The following is a 24101-nucleotide window of genomic DNA, read 5'->3' as shown; positions in this document are numbered from 1 at the left end:
TATGTACTCATTTTCTGTTTTCACTCATTAAGAATATTTCCCCTACTAAGGTTTCTCTTGTTAAACAAAAGGAATGAGTTTTTTCTAGGGTATGATTCTATGCCTAACACTACCTTTAATTAACAAATAATATAAACTTAAGTGCCTATTTCCCCCTCCCCACCAGTTTCTTGTTGCTATACATCACCTTCTCTGTACGTAATTTCTAACTTAGAAACTTAGGCAGATAGCTATATATTGTGTATTTTAAAGATAACATGAACTTTTGCTTTATAAAATATTAAAATAGGTAGCTGCTGGTGCTGTTGGATTAGCACAAAGAGCTTTGGATGAAGCTACCAAGTATGCCCTGGAAAGGAAAACTTTTGGAAAGCTACTGGCAGAGGTAATTTTAATACTGCTTGCTTTGTTCAAATGTAAAGACAGTCATTTTCATTTAATATTTAGAAATGAATTTTAAACCACAAACTAATCTGTTTCTACTTTGATAGCAAGAAGACAATGTGGTTTTATCAAGATGAGTTTCAAAGAAAGATTTTTTTTTTAGACTATGCCACTACTATTGGTTACTTCTGTACTTGACACTGTGGCATGCTTTTTTTTTTTTTTTTTTTTGCGACAGAGTCTCATTCTGTTGCCCAGGCTGGAGTGCAGTGGCATGATCTTGGCTCACCACAATCTACACCTGCCAGGTTCAAGCAGTTCTCATGCTTCAGCCTCCTCAGTAGCTGGGACTATAGGAACGTGCCACCACACCCAGCTAATTTTTGTATTTTTAGTAGAGACGGGGTTTCACTATGTTGGCCAGGCTGGTCTTGAACTCCTGATGTCTTGATCCACCTGCCTTGGCCTCCCAAAGTGCTGTGATTATATGCATTTTAAATATATTCTAATTCAGTAACCCTTTTTTGGGTAGTGTTAACTCTTTTAAGGATCAAGAAACTGAAGCTTAGAGAGGTATTAAACGATTTGTCCAAGGCCACACAATTTATAAGCCTCAGATCCAGGATTCTAATTGTTGCCCTTTTATGCTTTTCTTTTTTTTTTTTTTTTTTTTTTTTTTTTTTTTTTTTTTTTTTTTTTTGCTAGGGGCTAGGGAGGAGGTGGGGGACAAAGTCTTGCTCTGTCACCCAGGCTTAAGTACAGTGGCATGATCTGGGCTCACTGCAAACCCCACCTCCCGTGTTCAAGCGATTCTCATGCCTTAGCCTCCTAAGTAGCTGGAACTATAGGCATGCACCAACACACCCAGCTAATTTTGGTATTTTTAGTAGAGATGAGGTTTCTTTATGTTGGCTGGGTGGTGTTGAACTCCTGGTCTCGAGTGATCTGTCTGCCTTGGCTTCCCAAAGTGCTGGGATTATAGGCCTGAACCACTGTGCCTGGCCTATGTTATACTCATAAGTCTTGTTACTTCCTATGTCTTCTTGAGTATCAAATAATTTTAGTACTAGAAAGACTCATGTCTTCCATGAATTTCCAGGTTAATTCTTAACTCTTACCTCTTCAAATATTGATGCTTTCTCATTATCTGTATTCTCTCCTGCAACTCACTATGAGTTGTATAGTGAACCTCCTATTTTTTTTTTAAACTTAAAGACAAGGGTGAAGAAACCTTTTTTTTTTTTTTTTTTTTTTTCCTGAGACAGAGTCTTACTCAGTTGCCCAGGCTTGAGGGCAGTGGTGCAATCATTGCTCATTGCAACCCCCTAGGATCAAGTGATCCTCCCACCTCAGCCTCTTAAATAACTGGAACCATAGGGGCACACCACCATGCCTGGCTAATTTTTTTATTTTGGTAGAGATGCGGTCTCACTGTGTTGCCCAGGCTGGTCTCAAACACCTGGGCTCAAGTAGTCCTTCCACCACAGCCCCCATGAGTCTCTAATTCCTATTCCCATGTGTCAGTGGTTCTCAAATTATCTGTTGTGAAAGACCAGTTTGTTATAATTTGCAATTAATGTGGACCATTATTTTTGTAAAATATAAGAATGTCACAACAATGTTAAATTGCTGTAAAAGTTTCTAAATGCTTATTCTCTTCTGTACCATCTACCAGTAACAGTCTGTGAATCAGCACTGTGGACAAACTTGGATTAGCACTGCTCTGTGTCCCTTAACCGTAGTTTCATAATTTATCTCTCTATGCTATATTCTAGATTATTTTCTCAGATTTGCTTTCGAATTCTCTTATCTTGTGCCTAATCTATTTAAGGCTATAAAAAATCTGTTGATTTTTTTATTAATGACTACTTTTCATTTCCAGAAGTTATATTTGTTTTTTTCCATTATGCCTTCTTTTCAACTTAGTACCTCTTTTTCCTTTTTTGTCATTAATCATGGAAAAATTCTTTATTTATAATCAATTTCAGATTTTTTTGTTGTCTTCAATTCTTGGGGTGCTAATCTTGCAGTGTATTGTGTCTGCTAACTCTTTTATGGTCAATTATTTCTCTTTTATTTTTTGTTTGTAAGCTTATCTGCAGGAAATACTATTTTTCTCAGTGCATTATGGAAGCATTTTAGAAACTGGCTTTTGTACTTTTTCAGCACTTTTGTTAGGTACTCCAAGATTTCACCATTCTAAGAACTGTTACTTTACATTAATTTCTCAACTTGGGGAATCCTGTATCATAGAAGTCACGTACATTGATCCCGCACATTAAGAAATTCCCTACATTCCAGTCTGGGCAATAGTGTGAGACCCTGTCTCAAAACAACAACAACAGAAGTCCTTTCTTTTCTTGTTCTTTCTTTAAACCTCCTGGGCAAGAGATAAGCTTCTTTGTGGCCTTGTATCCTGAGACTTTTAATTGCCCCTTTGGAAAGCAAAGCTTTTATATGCAGGGCATCTCAGTTTTAGCCCCTTAGCTTGTTCGTGCTTACATCAAAATCTCCCGTTTTTGACTGTTTCTTAAAACTCTGGCTCCTATCCTATTGAGCCCAAATCTGAGTCTGATTTTTTTTTTCTCCATGTCATCTCTTCTCATCAGGATTTAAATTCCTATTTAGAGACACTTAGAGATTTCTGTTTCTTTCATATGAGCTTTTTTTTTCTTTACCAACAGTAATTGAATACTTACTCTATTAAAATACTAATAATCGGATGCTTTCCCTGTTCCAGGCACTATTCTAGGTTCTTAACATGTATTAACTCATTTAATCTTCATAATACTGTGGAATAGGTACTGTTATGTCCATTTATCACATGTAAAACTATTAGGCCCATCTAATAAATTATGGAACCAAGATTTGAACCCAAATAGTCACTTGTATCAGGAAAAACTCTCAAACCATGTTTTTCTTTTGTTCTTAACACCACCAAAATTAACACAGAAAAAGACTTCTATGACCAAAGATGTGGGAGGATTTCCCACACACACCAAGCAACAGACACCAGCCGGGTATCCTCCAGTTTAGTTCTAACAATACCTACCCAGAGATAGCATCAGATCCCACAGGCTTAGTCTCACAGGACTGCCCCTTCTTTCCCCCCTGTTGCAAGTCTTGGCCTTCAGAACTTCTGGCCAACTGGCTTCTAGTTGGGGTTCCCATGACCCCCTCTATGAATTCCAGTACTTTGCTAAAGCAGCTCACAGAACTCAGGGAAACACATTTACCAGTTTATTAGGAAGTATTTTTTTTATTTTAATTTTTTTCATCTTTCTTTTTTTTTTTTTGAGATGGAGTTTCACTCTTGTTGCCCAGGCTAGAGTGCGATGGCATGATCTCAGCTCACTGCAACCTCCACCTCCAGGATTCAAGTGATTCTCTTGCCTCAGCCTCCTGTGTAGCTGGGATTACAGGCACCCACCACCATGCCCAGCTAATTTTTTATTTTATTTTATTTTAGTAAAGACAGGATTTTACCATGTTGACCAGACTGGTCTTGAACTCCTGACCTCAAGTGATCTGCCTGCCTCAGCCTCCCAAAGTGCTGGGATTACAGGTGTGAGCCACCACGCCTGGCCAGGAAGGATATTTTAAAGAATACAGATGAAGAGATGTGTAGGGTAAGGTATCAGGGAAGATACATGTGGCTTCCATGCATCCCCTGGGACTCTCACCCTGTAGGAACCTCTGGAAGCTTTCCAAACCCCATCTTCTTGGGTTTTCATAGAGGCTTCATTATGTAGGCATGATCAATTAAACTATTGGTCATTGATGATTAACTTGACTTTTAGCCCCTCTCCCCTCCCTGGAAGTTGTCGGGAGTGGGGCTGAAAATCCCAACCCTCTAATTCTGCCGTCATCTTGCCAGTAACCAGCACCACTCTGAACCTATCAGACAAAAGACATACATAAAAGCTAGCACTTTGGAGATCCCAAGGAATTCAGGAGTTGTATGCCAGGAAATGGAAACATATTTCCATCCTATAACATATCTTGGCCATAACTAACTCATAGAGCACTTACTGTCTCTTATTGAAAGTATTTGTTTTATGTCTTCTATTTGATTCTGAGCCTCTAGAGTCTAAGAAGTATCTTTTAGTTTTCCTTTCCTCTGTCTTGGTATCTGATACAATGTTTTCTCTATATGTAGCAACTTTCTTTTAAAAAGTCCTAGCAGAGGCTGGGCATGGTGACTCACACCTGTAATCCTAGCAGTTTGGGAGGCCAAGGCAGGAGGATCGTTTGAGACCAACATAGGCAACATTGAGAGACCTTGTCTCTATTTAAAAAAAAAAAAAGGTCCCAGCTACTTGGGAGCCTGAGGCAGGAGGGTCACTTGAGCCTGGGAAGTTGAGGGTGCAGTGATCTGAGATCATGCCATTGCATTCTAGCCTGGGTGACAAAATTTTGAGACCCTGTCTCAAAAAAAAAAAAGTTAGGCAAATCAAAATTGAAGGACATTTTACATAAAATAACCAATCAACATTCTTCAGAAGTGTAGGACATTTTATACAAAATAACCAATTAACATTCTTCAGAAGTGCCAAGTCATGAAAGATAAGGAAGGATTGAGGAATTATAGTAGCCTGGGAAAGAATAAGAAGAAATAACTAAATTCAGTGTGTAATGGTGGAACAGAAAAAGAACATTAGCCGAAAACTTGACCAGATCTGAGTAAGGCTTATAGTTTAGTTGTTAATATCATACCTGTGTTAATGTCCTGTTGTCGATTATGGCACTATGGTTTTGTAATATGTTAACATTAGAGGAAGCTGAGTGTAACTTTTCTCTAAACCTAAAATTAGTTAATGAAAAGTTTAAAAAAAAAAAAAAAAAAAGGTCAGGCGCAGTGGCATGTCTGTAATCTCAGCACTTTGGGAGGCCTAGGTAGGAGGATTGCTTGAAGCCAAGAGTTGCAGACCAGTCTGGGCAACATAGCAAGACCATGTCACTATAAAAATTAAGAAGCCCCAGGAAAAACTTTTAAGGTTTCTCAATAAATATCCTTTAACTTTTTTCTTTTCAATTCTAGCACCAAGCAGTATCATTTATGCTGGCTGAAATGGTAATGAAAGTTGAACTAGCCAGAATGAGTTACCAAAGAGCAGCTTGGGAGGTTGATTCTGGTCGTCGAAATACCTATTATGCTTCTATTGCAAAGGCATTTGCTGGAGATATTGCAAATCAGTTAGCTACTGATGCTGTGCAGATATTTGGAGGCAATGGATTTAATACAGAATATCCTGTAGAAAAACTAATGAGGGATGCCAAGATCTACCAGGTAAGGTTAAAAATGATTTTTTTTTGGTTTGTGAGGAGAGAGAATATTCATAAATGACACAGAAGATTTCTTATTATTTAAGAATTTTATGTCCCTAGTAGCAAGAAATGACTATCATATATAGCTGTGAGTCAGTTTTTAGAGGAATTAATTAATAGAAAGAAGAATGTTATTTGTAATTAAGTCTGAAGAGAGAATAGACTAACAAAACAAATGGTACAGACATGTATATTATGTTTGGATTAGATGTCTTTGAGTTTTAATATCTTAGCTAACTGTAGCCAAAACTTTTCTCTCCAAAAAGTATGCATGTAATTTAAAATTAATTATTTTGATTTGAATCTTGCGTGGCAGCTCTTGAATTAATTATAACTATACTTGGAGTCAAAATTCAACATGAGGAGACAGTGATGTAGATGAATTCCAGATTAAATTATTACTCAAAAAAACTTAGAAGGAATTTAATAAAATATAAGTGTGCATATTCTCTATATGTGGTTTAAGTAAGTAATTAATAATTACCACATTCTTGCTCTTAAATATCTATTCCCTTGCTCTCCCTATACCTAGAAAATTATTTGACTCATCCAGTCGTTTGACATACTGAGTTCAAATCAGAATGCTAGAGTGAGAAGGAATGTTGGACATAGTGCAGCCTCTCCAAGTAGATATGAAAAAGCTCAGGTCCAGAATTTGTGCCTTATCCGAAGTTGCAGGTTTATCTGGTGATACTCTTCCTCCCCTAGAGCCTTTAATTATAATTATTACTATTATTTATTATCAACCATTTAGCTTCTCTCTGCCATTTGAGAAGATAAACTAACAAATGGCTGAAGTTAGACGTTTAGAATGAAATAAGGTCTGACCTTGAAATCATTCCAGCATCTTTTTCTTTAGCAACTCTGTTCCATAGGCAGCAGGAGAAAAAAAAATTAGGTTTAAGAGTAAGAATAAAAGACTGAAGGTGGCAGCTTTTAAGAACAGTTCAGAAAAGTTGGACAAATATTTTGGCAATATTAAACTTAAGTTTTCCCAAACTTTCTGAAATGTAATTTTTTTTTTTTTTTTATGTTTTGAAGACTATTCTCCAAAATTTTGATAAATGACTTTTTATAATCACTTAAACCAATCTTTAGAGAATTCCATATTTTCAGACTTTCACAAAATCAGGTTTTGGAATCTCTGTAGGCTACAGAGCATATATATGATTTGATTCAGTTTTGTATTACAATGCAGCTTATACTACTGTCTAGAATGTTGAATAAATCAAGGTATTTATGTGATAAAGATATTTAACCTACACTTATTGTCTTGCAGATTTATGAAGGTACTGCACAAATTCAAAGAGTTATTGTAGCCCGTGAACACATTGGCAAGTATAAAAATTAAAGAAATTACTATAGAAACATCATTAAACATTGAGTAACTAGAACATAATCTACTGCTACAGCTCCAGTAGAGAAAGGGCTTTAACACTTTTTCCAGTGAAAAAAAAAATAAGTCCTCTTATATTAAATCTAAGCAACTGATTATAACAGTAGTTTATACTTTTAACTCTATGATGTCTCTTAAGCAGGTTTGTTTTTTATTAAAATTATGTGTTTTCTTTAGTACCACTTTACTTGAATTACATTAACCTAGAAAAGCACATATGTTTTGTTATTTGATCTCTTAAGATTAATGTAGCAGAAATTTCTTGGAATTTTATTTTTTTAATGACAGAAAAGTGGGCTTAGAAAGTATTCAAGATGTTACAAAATTTACGTTGAGAAAATATTGTAGGGTTTGAATACTATCAAATAACTTGCCATTTACTTTGTAGACTTAATGTATTATTTTATTAAAGTTCATTTTGCTGCAGTTTTAAAAGTGTTTGCTTTCAGTCTGGGACAGAAACAGTCAAAATTTTGACATTCATATTCTCCTATTTTATAAAATTTTCAAGAACTTTCTTGAAAATCTTGTTTAATTCTGAGCCCATATTTCACTTGCCTTATTTAAAATAAATCAATAAAGCTTTCCTTAAACTATTTTTATATGACTGTTGGTCTGTAGTTAGCCTTTGTATTGTGCGCAATCTCATTTCATGTGGATGCATTTTGGCAAAGAACTTAATAAAATTGTTCAGTGCTTGTTATCATATCTTTCTGTATTTTTTCCAGAAAATTTCATTATTTCATATAATAGTGTATATTTTGTGTATTTACTATCATGAAAGAAAGTCAAGTTTTAATTTTGAATTGAATAAAGTTACCTCTTCATTTTTATTAGGCTATATTAAACTGTGTTATACTAAATGGAGTGCTTTCTGACATCATATCTCATTCTCTAGCTCCCTGACATCAACTGTGTCCTACATTTCAATTCTGTTCTGACACTATGCAGAGTTAGGCTCAATCCCATAAGTCTGCCCTCATATCAGAGGCCAGTCACAAGTCCTGAGTCCCCAAGCTACCCATACTCTGTCCAACATGACTACAAATTCAGGTATTCCCATGACCCTGCTGTCAGGTTTGATAATTTGCTAGAATTGCTCACAGAACTCAGGAAAACACTTCACTTATATTTACCTGTTTATAAAGGGTACAACTCAGGAACAATTAATGAAGAAGTGCATAGGGAAAAGTATGGAGGGAGAAAGGAGGTGCAGAGCTTCCATGCCTTCTTCCAGCATACTGCCTTCCCAGCATGTCTATGTATTCATCAACTGGGAAGTTTCCCAACTCTCATTCAAGAGTTTCCATAGAGATCAATCTCCAGTACTTCTCTCCTCCCAGGAGGTCCAAGGTGAAAGCTGGAAGCTCCCAACTGTAGTAGTCTCCTAGGGCTGCCATAAAAAATACATGGCAGACCTGGTGGCTTAAATAAATTTATTTTCTCACAGTTCTGGAAGCTAGAAGTTCAAGTTCAAAGTGCCATTTGGGATGGTTTCTAGTGAGGCCTCTCTTCGTGTCTTATAAACTGCCACTTTCTGTGTCCCTACATGTCCTCTTCTCTGTGCATCATCAAGGATTGGGTTAGCGGGAGCTCTTGTGTCTTTTTCTCCCCTTCTAAGGACACCAGCCCTATGAAATTAGAGCCCTATCCTCATGACCTTAGTTAACTTCCTAAAAGGCCCTATCTTCAAGTACAGTCACATTGGGAGTTAAGGTTTCAACATAGGAATTTTGGAGGGACACAATTCAGTCCATAACATCACCCTCTAGTTACTTAGTCCTTCTGGTGACCAGACTCCTCTTGAGACTGTCTAGCGGCCCCACCCTAAGTCATCTCATATGCTAAACTCAGGTATGATTGAAAAGGGCTTATAAGGAATAGCAGAAGATATTCCAAGCACTCAAGAAATTCCAAGTGTTTTAGGATCTCTGTGTCAGGAACTGGGGATAAAGACCAAATAAATTTCTTATACCACACTAAATTACCAAAATAAAAATCTAATCTTTTACAAATATAAAATATTTAAATGACTTTTCCTTCATGCTCAATGATGAAATTGATACAGTTTGAGATTGGTAAGGAGATTTAGAAATTTCTTAATTGAGTATTATATGGAAATGAGAAGTTAAAGAGAATATATATATATATAATTCAAATGCAAATTTGAATTTGCAATACACAGGCCCAGCCATTTCTGAACATGAAGCTTCTAGAAATGGGGTGGGAATGGTGGCTCATGCCTATAATCCAAACACTTTGGAAGGCTGAGGTGGGAGGATCACTGAAGCCAGGAGTTTGAGGCTACAGTGAACTATGATAGCACTGTTTATACTCCAGCCTGGGTGACAGAGTGAGATTTTGTCTAAAAAGAAAAAGTTTCTATACAAGATATAAATGTACACCAAAGCCTTATGATGAGAATATTAAAGTATCCTTGCTAATAAATATTAACCACTTACATAATTTTATATCAGTTAAGCCTTGCTAGTCCCAAGTAACAAATGAACTTAAGCTACTTTAATCAAATATGTATTTTAAGTATGTGGAAATGCCTCATAGATCTGAAAGGCAGGAATGGAGTCAATCTCAGAAAGGGACTAAAACCAGAATAGCCAGTCCTCAGGAATCCTTGAAATATATATAGTCTTTTGTTAACTCGCTACTTGTGTCATATTTTATTCATTGCTGCTCTGTAGCCTAACTTTCTCTGCTTCTTTGATCCCATGATAGAATCAGACTTCACTGTAGCATATTTATAAACTGGATTGACCATCACGCATATAAGCTTGCTGACTAGGGCCATTACAAGAAGGAGGGTAGGTACAGTCAAGGACTACAAACATGATTGTTAGTCATGGACTACAAACATGATTCTCCATCTGTGAATTGATGGTTCCTAGAGAAAGCATAGTTTTATATGTGATCTGGTAGGTTTACAACAATTTTAATGAATGTTTAAGGAATCTATCAGAGTCATCAATTTGCATAAAGGGAGAAGAATTATTCAGTGACTACTCCGGATTAAAAAAAAAATGGTTATTGATATGGCTTCTAGAATTACAGCCATTAATTTGAATATATTACCCATGATCAAATAGTACGAAGCGTTTTTGGAGATTAAAGATTACATTCCACAGGCAACACTGTTTTTTTTTTTTTCTTAATATGTGAAAGACTATTTACTCAATAGATGAGGGAACTAGTATAAAGTTAAAACTGGTATAAAGGAGAATTTGAAGAGCAGGTATAGGCAGTAAGAAATGCTTAAAATAATTTGCTGCTAGATTAACTATATCCTATAGGGCATGGGTCCCCAAACCTCAGGCCAAGACCATTAGCCCATTAGGAACTGTGCTGCACAGCAGGAGGTGAGTGGTGGGCGAGTGAGCATTACTGCCTGGGTCCCACCTCCTATCAATCGGTGTCAACATTAGATTCTCATAGGAACATGAACCCTACTGTGAACTGCACACATAGGGATCTAGATTGCATGCTGCTTTTGAGAATCTGATGATCTGAGAACAGTCTTACCCCCAAACCATCTCCCCCCACACCCCCAACTGTGTCTGTAGAAAAATCGTCTTCCACAAAACCAGTCCCTGATGCTAAAAAGGTTGGGGACCACTGGTATAGGGCAATAAAACCTAATGGGATCATCTTTTCTACAGAGCAGAAATACGTTATAGTTCAGGTTCAGTTGCATTACTTTCCATGTTTTTACAATTTAACATCTACATTTACAACTGTATCACAGTCTAGCCAATAAAGACAATGGTGCATATCCCATCAGATAATATGCAGATGATCCATTAGATAATACCTAGCACACTACTAAAGGAACACTAAATAATTTATTGTATCCTTTTTCAAGGCTTTGACAGTGTTTCTTAACAGTCTCTTCCTTTTCATCAAAAGGAATCTGTCACAATTATTCTTGATTAGTAAAAAGCAAATTTCATTAGGTTTGTCCAGATTATTTGCCTAGGTACAGCAAGAGTGTTCATTAATCATGTAGATCTTCTCAAATTTACTTTGCAAATCCAAATCCATACAGAACAGAACAAATTACTAAGGCCACAGGATTAACTTCTGTCTGAAAGTTTTCATCAGAAACCTCAAATTGGACTTCTAAAAGCCTTTGTAACTTTACATCCCAAGGCTGGGGAACCAAATCCAAGAAACTCTTCACTAGATTTCTCCTGTAGTACCTAAGAATTTGGTTGAATCTCTTTCCTTAGCATCTTCAAAATTTGCTAGGATTCCCAGCCTCCCAAGCATTGCTTTTCCTTACCGCTGATAAGACAAACATTTAAGCCAGGCACCATTCCAGTTTTGTTGAGACAGCTTTGTAGGCATTGACTCTACATATAAAGTCAACTTGAAATGTATATAATCTTTTGCTAACTCTCTACTTGTGTCATATTTTATTCATTGTTTTTAATAGTGGGCTTGTCATAACTGGTTAAATGAGAATTATTTTCAAAAAGGTCACCCTAGATATGGCCCTCACGACCTAAGCAATTATCCTGGTAAAAAGGACAGATTCCTTTTGAATATTGCTATGACATAAAAGGAGATTCAGCACATTTCTGAATTCTGAGGGCTTAGAATCACATGCCATTTAAAAATTTTAGGGCTGGATGCAATGGTCTATGCCTATAATCCCAGCAATTTGGGAGGCTGAGGTGGGAGGATGACTTGAGCCCAGGAGTTGAAGACTAGCATGGGCAAGATGGTGAGACCTCATCTCTACAAAAAATTAGAAAATTAGGTGGGTATGGAGATACACTCCTGTGGTCCCAGGTACATGGGCTGAGTCAGGAGGATCTCTTGGGCACAGGAGGTTGAGGCTGCAGTGATCCATGTTCACACCACTACACTCCAGCCTGGGTGACAGAGCAATACCCTATTGCCAAAAAAAAAAAAAAAATGAAAAGAAAATTTCAGTTTACAAAAGCAGAGTACACTAAATTGAGGTCAATAGCTTATGAAGAATTTAAAAGGGATTCCTCATATACCATAAAAATAGAACACTACATCAACAATATTCCAAAAAAGAAATAACTCATCAACTTTCTCTCATCAGTTCATTCATTCCTATGTACTTATTCTGCTAGAAATTGTGTTGGTGGACTGCTGTCATGAATTCATCTGCTTCCAAAAGAGAGTCCTAGACATGCAGACTCAGTTCACTGCCATGTCTTGAAAGTTGTCTAAGCTGTCTGCTCAGAAGCCTGTATTCATAAATCTATTTTTTGAAGAATTTATCAGTAGTTCAAAGAACCTGGTCCTTTCCATGAGGCTCCGAGACTGCCCTTTCTTGAAAACACAAATTTGGCCTCTAGTTTATAGTAGAGCCCTTGAGCAAGCATCAGAGTAGCACAGAAACTATATATGTAGATGGCCAAAGCTAAACGGTGTTTGATATGTTTTGGCTCTGTGTCCCCACCCAAATCTCATCTCAAATTATAATCACCATAATCCCCATGTGTTAAGGGAGGGACGTGGTGGGAAGTGATTGGATCATGGGGTTGGTTTCCCCCATGATAGTCTCGTGATAGTGAGTGAGTTCTCACAAGATGTGACAGTTTTGTAAGGGGCTCTTCCCCCTTTGCTTGCTCTCTCCTGCCACAATGTCAAGAAGGTCCTTGTTTCCCCTATGCCTTCTGCCATGACTGAAAATCTCCTGAGGCCTCCCAGCTGTAGAACTATGACTCAATTAAGCCACTTTATAAATTACCCAGTCTCAGGTATTCCTTTATAGCAGTGTGAAAAGGGACTAATACAGTGTTAATTACTTTATTCAATAACAGAAAAAAAGAATAAAATTCTTCATTATAGCATAGCTACTACATTTCCTTGGAGGGGGATCATTTTTATTTGACTAAATGTACTGGAATATTCAGTGAAAATCCTTTCTTAAAGGATTGGGTGGTAGGCAGGATTTAAGAAAGGATTACTTTTCACCGAATATTCTTCTGTTAGGCAGCTGCTTTTAGTAATTCAAAGCACCTGGTCCTTTGTTCACAGATATATATTTTTTCCCATATAAATAGTAGCATACTATGTGGTTTGTGGCTTTCTTTTTATGTTTGCTTTCGCTTGGTGTATTTTTAAGACCTTTCCATGGCAATATGTGTAGAGCTTCATTATTATCTTTAATAGGTGCATATGAATATACCATAGTTTATTTAACCTTTTGATGGTCAGTTAGCTTTTTTTTTTGAGATGGAGTCTTGCTTTGTCACCCAGGCTAGAGTGCAGTGGTGCGATCTCGGATCTTGGTTCACTGCAACTTCCGCCTCCGGGGTTGGAGTGATTCTCCTGTCTCAGCCTCCCAAGTAGCTGGGATTATAGGCGCACACCACCACACCCAGCTAATTTTTGTATATTTTAGAAACAGGGTTTCGGTATATTGGCCAGACTGGTCTCAAACTCCAGACCTCAGGTGATCTGCCTGCCTCAGCCTCCCAAGTGCTGGGATTACAGGTGTGAGCCACTGTGCCCAGCCAATTAAAAATTTTTAAATCTTTTGCTATTACAAAGACTGCTTCTATGGTTATTCTTGCACATAAGTGACTTTACAACCAAGGGGATATATTTGTAGGATAAATACCTAGGAATAGAATTTTCAAATGTAATTCAAGAATTGGGCTGGGGGTGGTGGTGCACATTTGTAAATCCACACTTTTGGAGGCTGAGGCGGGAGGATGGAGGATTTCTTGGGCCCAGGAGTTTAAAACCAGCTTAAGCAACACAGGCAGACCCTGTTTCTAAATAATAATAATAATAATAATAGCTGGGCATGTTGATGGTCACCTTTTACAAAAGCAGAATACACTAAATTGAAGTCAATAGCTTATGCAGAATTTAAAAGGGCTTCCTCATATATCATAAAAATAGAATACTACATCAACCATATTCCAATAAAAAAATAGCTATAATTAAATACCTTTGGTCCCAGCTACTCTGGAGACTGAGGTGTGAGGATGATCTCTTGAGCCTGGAAAGTTAGTCCGCAGTGAATACTGATCCCACCATTGCATTCCAGCCTTAAGGACAGAGTGAGAACCTGTCTCAAAAATAACAATAAACAAAATTAAAAATGAATTGTTAGAATATATACTTCCTACATTTTGCTTACCACTGTACCCCCAGAACTTACAATAATATTGGCATATTCTAGGCAATCAATACATATTAGTTGAATGAATTTATACAGTAGAAAGATAGGTTTGTTTTTTATTCCTTCAGCAGTTATTAACTCAATCTGAACAATGTTACTTTTTGGATCTAATGCTTACATGATTCTTATTTCAAGCATTGCTTTTTCCCAGGAGATCTGATCACTCCTTGCCTCCCTTCCCCTCTACCACAACTCTCTCCCGTCTGACTTACAAGTCACCTTTTCTGTAGCATACTAAGCTTGCCTTTGTCAGAGAATTTGTCACTGATTATTTACCTTCTTTCCCACTGAGCTCCTTCAGGGTAGAAACACTTCTTAGAGAGCCAGCTAGGCTGCACATTGTTTGCATAATGTAAATTTAGATGATTATCACTCTCTGGCTCTTGTCAGAACAAATAGAAATATTCTCCAGAGAAAGGCACCTTCCAGTGAGGCCCTAATATGAGCTGACAACCAAAAATCTTCAAAATAAATAAAGAACCAATCAGCACGAAAAAAACTCAACTGAAAATTAAAAATAACACATTTGGGACCTTGATGTGGTTTGGATCTGTATCCCCACCCAAATCCCAATTTCAATTGTAATCCCAGTGTTGGAAGTGGGGCCTGGTGGGAGGTGATTGGATCATGGTAATGGTTACTAATGGTTTAACACCATCCCCCTGAACACTGTCCTCATGATAATGAGTGAGTTTTCCCGTGAGATCTGGTTATTTAAAAATGTGTGGCACCTCCCCACTCCCACCCCCACCCCCACACCTTTTCCTCCTGCTCTGGCCACATCAGACTTGCCTGCTTCCCCTTCACCTTCTGCCACAATTTTAAGTTTTCTGAGGCCTCTCCAGCTGTGTTTCCTGTATAGCCTGTGGAACCATGAGCCAATTAAACCTATTTTCTTTATAAATTACCCAGGCTAAGGTATTTCTTTGTATCAATGAGAGAATGGACTAACACAGACCTCAAGACTCCAGATATTAGAATGATCAAATAAACAGTACAGTTGGCAGTACTCTGTTTCCGTGGGTTCTGCATCTGTGGATTCAACCAACCTCAGATGAGAAACACTCAGGGAAAAAAAAATTCCAGAAAGTTCCAAAAAGCAAAACTTGAATTTGCTACATGCAAGTACTACATTGAATCCACACAAATGGAATGATATGTAGTCATCTTATTAGATATTACAGATAATCTAGAAATGATTTAAAGTATATGGGAGGATGTACATAGGTTATATGCAAATATTATGCTGTTTTATATGAATGACTTGAGCATCCTTGGAGTTTGGTATTGGCAGGGGTTCCTGGAACCCGACAGATACCAGGAGACAACTGAATAAAGTAACTTTTTGTGTGAAATATGTAAAAAAAATTTTGAAAAATTACAAAATGGAAAACAATAGGAATCTATAAAAACAAACAGGCAAGGCCAGGCAGGGTGGCTCATGCCTGTAATCCCAGACTTTGGGAGGCCAGGGCGGGCAGATCATGATGTCAACAGATCAAGACCATCCTGGCCAACATGGTGAAACCCCATAGCTACTAAAAAGAAAAAAAAAAAAAAAAATAGTGGGCGTGGTGGCATGTGCCTGTAGACCCAGCTACTCGGGAGGCTGCGGCAGGAGAAATGCTTGAACCCAAGAGGTGGAGGTTGCAGTGAACCAAGATTATACCACTGCATTTCAGCCTGAGTGACAGAGCAAGGCTCCGTCTCAAAACAAAAAAAAAACGCAAAAAAAAAAAACCCAGGAAGATCTGAAAAACAATTGAATTTAATCTGAAAGAGTATTTCCTAAATTTTAAAATGCATAAGAATCCTTGGGGAGCTTATGCAAATGTAGAATGAGATTTGTTAGGTCTAGGATGTGACTCAGACTGCCTTTCTAGAAGTTCTCAGAGTGCTGTTGATGCTGCTAGCCCATGGACTTTAAGTACCAAAAGAACACTATATAGTCAGATAGATATGAATAAATTATCCAGGATCCATCACAGAAAGACAAAAAAGGTGAAAAATGCAAGAAATGAGAATGATGTAATAAGAAAGTCTAACATTTCTGCCAGGTGCAGTGGCTCACTCCTGTAATCCCAGCACTTCGGGAGGCTGAGGCAGGCAGATGACTTGAGGTCAGGAGTTTGACACCAGCCTGGCCAACATGGTGAAACCCTATCTCTACTAAAAATACCAAAAAATTAGCCAGGCGTGGTGGCACACGCCTGTAATCCCAGCTACTCAGGAGGCTGAGGCAGAAGAATCACTTGAACCCAGAAGGTGGAGGTTGCAGTGAGCCGAGATGGCACCACTGCCTCCAGCCTGGGCGACAGAGAGACTCCATCTCAAAAAAAAAAGAAAAGAAAAAAAGGAAATCTAACATGTCAACTAAAGTCCCAGAAAGGGAGAATATTGAAAGAGAGAAGGCCCACTCCTTACATTTGCAGGGCCTGGAGCAAAATCACAAGTGCACGCTCACATACCATATAAGGCACATTTAACAGTTTAAAGTTAAAACCCAGGCTAATCCATGTTAAATAAAATATGCTCTGGGTAGGGCATGGTGGCTCACATCTAATCCCAACACTCTGGGAGGCCACAACATACTGAGACTCCTATCTCAACACACACACTAGCCAGGCATGATGGCACATACCTGTAGTCCTAGCTACTTGGGAGGCTAAGGTGGGAGGGTCACTTGAGCATGAGAGATAGAGGCTGCAGTGAGCTGTGATAGCACCACTGCACTCCAGCTTGGTCAACAGAGCAAGACCCTGTCTTCTTTTAAAAACAAAACAAAAACAAAAAACGGCCAGGCGCAGCGGCTCAAGCCTGTAATCCCAGCACTTTGGGAGGCCGAGGTAGGCAGATCACCTGGGGTCAGAAGTGCCAGACCAGCCTGGCCAACATGGCGAAACCCCATTTCTACTAAAAATACAAAAATTAGCAGGGCAGGGTGGCGGGTGCCTGTAATCCCAGCTACTCGATTGGCTGAGGCAGGAGAATCCCTTCCACCTGGGAGGTGGAGGTTGCAGTGAGCCGAGATCAGCCATTGCACTCCAGCCGGGGTGACAAGAGCAAGACTCCGACTCAAAAGAAAAAGAAGAAAAATGTTCTGACCAGACATAGTGACTCAGGCCTGTAATCTCAGCACTTTGAGAGGCCCAGAAGAGAGGACTGCTTGCATCCAGGAGTTCAAACTACAACAAATGATTTCCTTCCTTCCAGAGTTCAAACTAGAACAAATGATTTATTTCTTTCCTTTCTTCCTTCTTCCCTAGAACAATTTCCTTCCTTCCTTCTTTCCCTCGCTCTTTCCTTCACTCCGTCATCCCTCTTTCTTTTCTCTCCCTCCCTTCCTAACTAGAATCATTTCCTTCGTTCCTTCCCTCCCTCCTTCCTTTTTTCTTTTCTTTCTTCCTGTTTCTTTCTCTTTTTTTCTTTATTTTTCTCTTCCTCCCTCTCTCTTTCCTCTCTTTCTCTCCCGGCCCTGATTCACTGCAACCTCCGCCTCCCACGCTCAAGCCATTCTCCTGCCTCAGCCTCCCGACTACGCTGGGACTACAGGCATGCGCCACCACGGCCAGCTAATTTTTGTATTTTTAGTACAGACGGCGTTTGCTCATATTGGTCAGGTTGGTCTCGAACTCCTGACCTCAGGTGATCCGCCCGCATCGGCCTCCAAAAGTGCTGGGATTACAGGCGTGAGCCACTGCGCCCGGCCCAAATGATTTCTTAAAAGCAACTCAGATATTTAAATATTATTTAAAGCTGTTGCTAGACAAATCAGACTGGCTACGGAACGAGAATACGGGCGCCAGAGACTTTGAACGCAGGCAGGTGAGGACACCTATGAACAATCAGTGGGGTCCTACGGCAGCCTTAAGATCTGCTCTGCCTTTCAGGCGAAAGTGTGGTCAGCTATATCGGAGGGCGTTGGGGGCCTGAGAGGTGCTTCTGCGCAGGCGCCCGGCTCCTAAGTCTACCCAGGAACTGACCCTGCTCTCTCTTTTAGCTGTTAGACATGGTAAGTGTGCGTTTTGTGCTGCTCTCCAGATGGGTTGGTAGCAGACTGGTAGCTGTAGGATTGTTTTCCTGGTGCTGGAGAATGGTTAGGACACAGATCTTATAAGGTTTCTTGAGGGTGAAATATTACTCAGCGTTTTCTGCAGACCTCGCGGGTAATTTCGCTGCTAGTTTTAACCCAGGCCGTCTTCTGTTGGGAGGGCCTGTTAAGAGTTGAGTCGTCCGATTTCTTAACCCCTCTAAAAAGCTCGGGCTGATTGATGGCTTTCTTTTTTGGAGAGGGGGTGTCAAATTTCTTTAAAATCGTTAGTGATGTGGTCTCGCTTGAAGGCCTCGTAGAGATTTTTTAATGGGATTAGAGGAAAATTCGGCACTTAATCATTTCCGGTAATCTTCATGACCTACTATAGTGACTGCAATGTACTCTGAATGAGGAAGACAGACACGAAAAGAACTAGAGCCTCATCCCACAGGGACTTCTGCAAATACAGAAACTCGGATTAAAGGTGGAGAAGATGGAGCTAAAGGAAATGCTTATTTAGTATATTTGAACATCTTTTGGGGTACTTAGAAGGTGCTTTGAAACCTGCATTTGATTAAGCAAGAATTTACTTGCAAGTTAAGGGCTAGCTAGATTTTTTTTTTTAATATGCTTTCTACCGCATGTAAACCGTAAGTTGTCCTGAAATGCTAAGCTTTGATATTCTATTGTGTTTATTTTTTTCGAGACAGTTTCACTTTTGTTGCCTGCCCTGGAGTGCAAGGGCGCGAACTCGGCTCACTGCAACCTCAGCCCTCCTGAGTAGCTGGGATTACAGGCATGAGCCACCGTGCCAGGCCTGGTGTTTATTTTTACTTACCTTTTTGAATGGAAAATGAACAAAAAATGCTGGTGGTAATTTTTTGGGTCGATGATGAGCTGGCATGTATTCTGAATCTAAAGTTGATTATTACTACTTTAGCTCTAGAATTACTCTGAGACCTGAAAATTACCTGAATTGTGACTAAAATGGAACTTGAATAATTTAAATTATTTTTTGTTATAAATACATGCATACCTATACTTTATTTAGAGTCAGGGTCTTCCATTTCCCAGGATGGAGCGCAGTGGCACAATCTAAGCTCACTGCAGCCTCAATTTCCCGGGCTCAAGCCATCTACCTCAGCCTCCCTAGTTGGTTACAATTTTTAAATGGAACGTTTTCCTGTTACAAGGTGAAATCAACTGAAAATTCAGATGTATGTAGAATCTGCTGTGGGGCAGAACGTTTTAAAGGTAAACATTGAGATTACTGCTTTTTTATTTTGAAAGGGCACTCCACAGAAGGATGTTATTATCAAGTCAGATGCACCAGACACTCTCTTATTGGAGAAACATGCAGATTATATCGCATCCTATGGCTCAAAGAAAGACGATTATGTACGTATGATTTTTTTTTTTATGTTGGAAAGTTTATTTTTAAAGAAGCGTGACAGTCATAAGCAGTGAGGCAGTATTTATGTTTTATGCGTCTTAAAACGGTATCCAACTCCATGCAGAGAACTGAGGATGTGCTGTGCCTTTGAATTTCAGTGAAGCGTGCCTTGAATGCCTGGGGTTGTGGACTTATTAGAATCATAGTTCAGGCCGGGCGCGGTGGTTCACGCCTGTAATGCCAGCACTTTGGGAGGCTGAGGCGGGCGGATCACGAGGTGATTGAGACTAGCCTGACCAACATGGTGAAACCCCTGTTCCTCCAACAATACTAAATTAGCCGGGCGTGGTGGTGAGCCCCTGTAATCCCAGCTACTCACCTATACTGAGAGGGCTTACCAGACAAAGTAGATAAGGGTTTGGGGGACAAACAGGTGTCCCCTTTTGTAGTTAGGGGTAATACTTTCAAGGTCAATGATGTTTTGGCATGTCTTATCTGAATCTACTGCTGATGTGTAATAACACTTTAGCTCTAGAATTACTCTGAGACCTTGAAAAAGTTTTACCTTAAATGTTTTAATTTTGAGGAAAACTCTCTGGGACAAAAGTAGTAAACAACTTAGTTGAGAGTAAATGTTTTCCCCTGTAGTATCCAAACTTAATTGTCTTAAGTTTATCCATCGATATGTGGGATATATGGTATGTATTGATTTTTTACTTAAGTGTTAGGTTCTCATAACCTTGAAAATACTGGAGTAGCAGTCATGGAGTTAAGGTCATCATATGGAAGGGGCTGGACTCCTTTCTGCCTTTATCTGCTATCTGTATGCTCTGGATTTGGGTTAGTAGCGAACTCAGGTGCACTTCTTGTTAGAAAACTTCGTCATTTTGGGAGATAAAACCTCACTTTGTTTCCCAGACGGGAGAGCAGTGGTGTGATCTGGGCTCACTGCATCCTCCACCTCCTGGGTTTAGGTGAGCCACCTGAATAGCTGGGATTGCAGGCGAGAGCCACCATACTCAGCCACAAAACTTCTTAAAATGTAATGCATTGTTGAGTGTGGGAAAAAGTTTGTTCTGGAATCTTAATGTTCATGTATCATTGATTAGCCAGTGTTTTATCTGAGCTTGGAAATCTTTGGCATATTTAGGCCATTTTGGTTTTCATGTAGTTATATAATTTACTAATAGATAATAGGTTATGTACAGACTCCACATTAAAATGCATGCTTGATAAGTATGGTGTAGGTACTCTGAAAGAAATATTCTTCCTGAACTTTACCGGCGAAAATGGTAGATGCATTTCTGTCTGGTTGGTTTGTGGGAGAAACTAAAAGCCCTATTGGTATTGTCAGCCATAGATGAATTAATCCTGTCCTCAGATAATTGTTTTTTTCTGATTGATAGTTGTGTCTGAAGATGGCTTCTGACATTGAGAGTCACAAATTTAAACTCACTACTGATTAGTGCTATTAAGATCAGGAGAGGTAAAAAATAGCAGCATGGCTAATGAGTTAGCTTTGCTGACACATTTTAAATTGTGTATTGTTTTAGGAATACTGTATGTCTGAATATTTGAGAATGAGTGGCATCTATTGGGGCCTGACAGTAATGGATCTCATGGGACAACTTCATCGAATGAATAGAGAAGAGATTCTGGCATTTATTAAGTCTTGCCAACATGAATGTGGTGGAATAAGTGCTAGTATCGGACATGATCCTCATCTTTTATACACTCTTAGTGCTGTCCAGGTAAATACTAATTAAAATTTCAACGATCTTGATAGAACGTTCTCTTCAAGAAATGGGAATTGAAACTATATATAGGATTTGGTCAAAAAGTGAAGCTGTCCTACAAGGTCAATGATGTAGTGGCATGTATTAGCTGAATCCAAAGTTGATGTGAGTTCTAAAATTACACTGAGACCTTGGAGGATAAAATTTTTATCTTCAGTATGTGTAACTATTGAAAAATAGCTATTTGAGTTTGGTATTAGTGAACATCTGCCTGGTGGTTTAAAGTCTGGTGCTGGGTGCTGAGATGGGTTAAGGACTTTGTGTGTATTGGAGTATGTTGGAATGCCAAGTTAAAATTTATATGTAGAAAAATTATATTTTATGGATAAAGATTTGGGTTTTCTTGATATCTAATTGTATGGAATGACAAAGAATTGAGCATAAGAGCTTTAGAATAAACATAAAAGGTGTATTTACCTAATATTTGTCTTTATTGCAGATTCTTACGCTGTATGACAGTATTAATGTTATCGATGTAAATAAAGTTGTGGAATATGTTAAAAGTCTGCAGAAAGAAGATGGTTCTTTTGCTGGAGATATTTGGGGTAATGTCAGATTTAGACCATTCTACCCAAAATACCAATGTAAAAATGTACTGATTTTGCTAGTAACCAGTTTATAAGTTTTTCATCTTTTCAGGTCCCACTAAGCAGCTGGTCTAACTGGAGTTAATGGTCTGCTGGAACTTCCAGCATGTACTGTGGTAGTTATATCAGCATACAGGAGCACTGGAACAGAGGGGGCCAGTCTAAAAGATAAGGTAGGTGAAATTTTTTTCCCCCAATATTTGGTGGCTTTGTAAAGTTTTTAAAAAACTTCTTGCTGATACGGGAAAAATATTCAAAAAACTTTACAAACTTGCTGAATATTTGAGTGGAGGGAGGGAATAGAACTTAATTTGATAAATGTAGATAATCTCTGCTTTAGGGATGAACACAGTGCAGGCCAGAGAGACCAGCTGCTTCATGGGATGTGAAAAATCTACTTTATTATAAAATAGGGTAAGTTTATTTGCATTATTAGGAATTGACTAATTCTTTCAGTTCTATTTGTTTTCTTCTCTTTCTGGACATGCTTTAAGTAGCTTAAGATAATTTATTGTTTTTGTTTTTTGTTTGTTTTTTTTTAAGCGAGGCCTTGCTCTGTCCAGGCTGGAGTGCACTGGTACAATCACTGTTCACTGCAGCCTTGACCCTCCATGTTCAAGTGATCCTCAAGACTCAGCCTCCTGAGTAGCTGGGACTATATACAGCTGCATACCATCACAGCCAGCTTTTTTGGGGGGGCTAGGGGGGGAGATGGAGTTGCGGGGGCTGGAGTGCGGTGGTGCAATCTTGTCTTACTTGCAGCCTCCACCTCCCAAGCTCAAGCAATTCTGCCTCACCCTTGATTAGTTGGAATTATAGAGATGTGCACCACCACACCTGGCTGATTTTTGTATTTTCAGTAGAGATGGGGGTCTCCTGGACTCACGTGAGCCTCCCTCCTCGGCCTCTAAAAGTGCCAGGATTTCAGGCATATGCCGTGGTGCCCATCCCCAGCTAATTTTTTTAAAAAGTTTTTGTAGAGATGGGGTCCCGCTATGTTGCCTAGGCTAGTCTCAAACCCCTGGGCTCAAGTTATCCTCCCACCTCAGTCTCCCAAAGTGATGGGACTGTAGGTAGGAGCTACTGTGCCTGGTCAATTTGCTGTTGTTTCCGACAAAGGAATTTTTTGGGAAGTAAAGACACTTAGATTTAGCATTCCTCCTGACTACCTAAAGTAAAAGTTGAGCTTGAATTCAATTTAAAGTGGTAGTTGTGCAGAGTTTTTTAGATGACTAATATATAATCTGGTAACACCTGCCTTGATTTTGATCTCTTTTTGTTATAGGAGAAATTGATACAAGATTCTCTTTTTGTGCGGTGGCAACTTTGGCATTGTTGGTAAGCTTTGAATATTGGTTTGAAATGATTGAAGTTCATGAATACTCTAGAATTTTTTTTTCTTTTGAGTCTGAGCTGCTGAATACTCTGGAATTAAACAGTTTTTTTTTTTTGTTTTTTGGTTTTTTTTCCTATTTGTAGGGGAAGCTTGATGCTATTAATGTGGAAAAGGCAATCGAATTTGTTTTATCCTGTATGAACTTTGACGGTGGATTTGGTTGCAGACCAGGTTCTGAATCCCATGCTGGCCAGGTAATTTATTAGTCCAGATGAAAATTTATTGTCATTTTGGAAGCAAGTGTCAGTGTAGGAAAATGGGTTATTTCAATGTTTGTCAGATACAAAGTTAATTTGACTGTAATATGGTATCTTACATAAGAATTGCTTAATTGCCGGGCGCGGTGGCTCAAGCCTGTAATCCCAGCACTTTGGGAGGCCAAGGCGGGTGGATCACGAGGTCAAGAGATCGAAACCATCCTGGTCAACACGGTGAAACCCCCGTCTCTACTAAAACCACAAAAAATCAGCTGGGCATGGTGGTGCGTGCCTGTAATCCCAGCTACTCAGGAGGCTGAGGCAGGAGAATTGCCTGAACCCAGGAGGCGGAGGTTGCAGTGAGCCGAGATTGCACCATTGCACTCCAGCCTGGGTAACATG

At 39.0% G+C, this 24101-nt stretch overlaps 2 protein-coding genes and 3 non-coding genes across 8 annotated transcripts in view; all 5 read left to right on the top strand.

Annotated features, from left to right (window-relative positions):
- The window catches only part of ACADM (acyl-CoA dehydrogenase medium chain), a 34181-nt gene extending 26365 nt beyond the window's left edge, over positions 1-7816 (top strand). For 2 of the 3 annotated variants that reach the window (XM_032296572.1, XM_032296571.1), the window contains 3 exons: positions 290-385; positions 5426-5674; positions 6992-7816. In XM_032296572.1, the coding sequence (XP_032152463.1) occupies positions 290-385; positions 5426-5674; positions 6992-7063 (417 nt within the window). In that variant the 3' untranslated portion in view covers positions 7064-7816. The remainder of the gene's footprint in view (positions 1-289; positions 386-5425; positions 5675-6991) is intronic. The other variant, XM_032296573.1, reaches the window with a different exon arrangement.
- Positions 7817-18235: 10419 nt separating this feature from the next.
- RABGGTB (Rab geranylgeranyltransferase subunit beta) overlaps positions 18236-24101 on the top strand; it is an 8484-nt gene continuing 2618 nt past the window's right edge. The window contains exons 1-6 of one of the 2 annotated variants that reach the window (XM_032296567.1): positions 18236-18309; positions 19621-19728; positions 21277-21474; positions 21959-22064; positions 23392-23444; positions 23586-23696. In XM_032296567.1, the coding sequence (XP_032152458.1) occupies positions 18307-18309; positions 19621-19728; positions 21277-21474; positions 21959-22064; positions 23392-23444; positions 23586-23696 (579 nt within the window). In that variant the 5' untranslated portion in view covers positions 18236-18306. The remainder of the gene's footprint in view (positions 18310-19620; positions 19729-21276; positions 21475-21958; positions 22065-23391; positions 23445-23585; positions 23697-24101) is intronic. The other variant, XM_032296568.1, reaches the window with a different exon arrangement.
- Positions 19215-19293, top strand: LOC116564207. Its single transcript, XR_004274793.1, has one exon. It is a non-coding gene; the product is annotated as a small nucleolar RNA SNORD45 (small nucleolar RNA).
- Positions 20192-20275, top strand: LOC116564206. Its single transcript, XR_004274792.1, has one exon. It is a non-coding gene; the product is annotated as a small nucleolar RNA SNORD45 (small nucleolar RNA).
- Positions 21581-21652, top strand: LOC116564205. Its single transcript, XR_004274791.1, has one exon. It is a non-coding gene; the product is annotated as a small nucleolar RNA SNORD45 (small nucleolar RNA).

Source organism: Sapajus apella, unplaced genomic scaffold (genome assembly GCF_009761245.1).
Source record: "Sapajus apella isolate SASKATOON/1434 unplaced genomic scaffold, GSC_monkey_1.0 scaffold36, whole genome shotgun sequence".
Taxonomy (NCBI): domain Eukaryota; kingdom Metazoa; phylum Chordata; class Mammalia; order Primates; family Cebidae; genus Sapajus; species Sapajus apella.
Note: the sequence above shows the minus strand (reverse complement) of the source record. Positions and strands in the feature narration are given on the sequence as shown.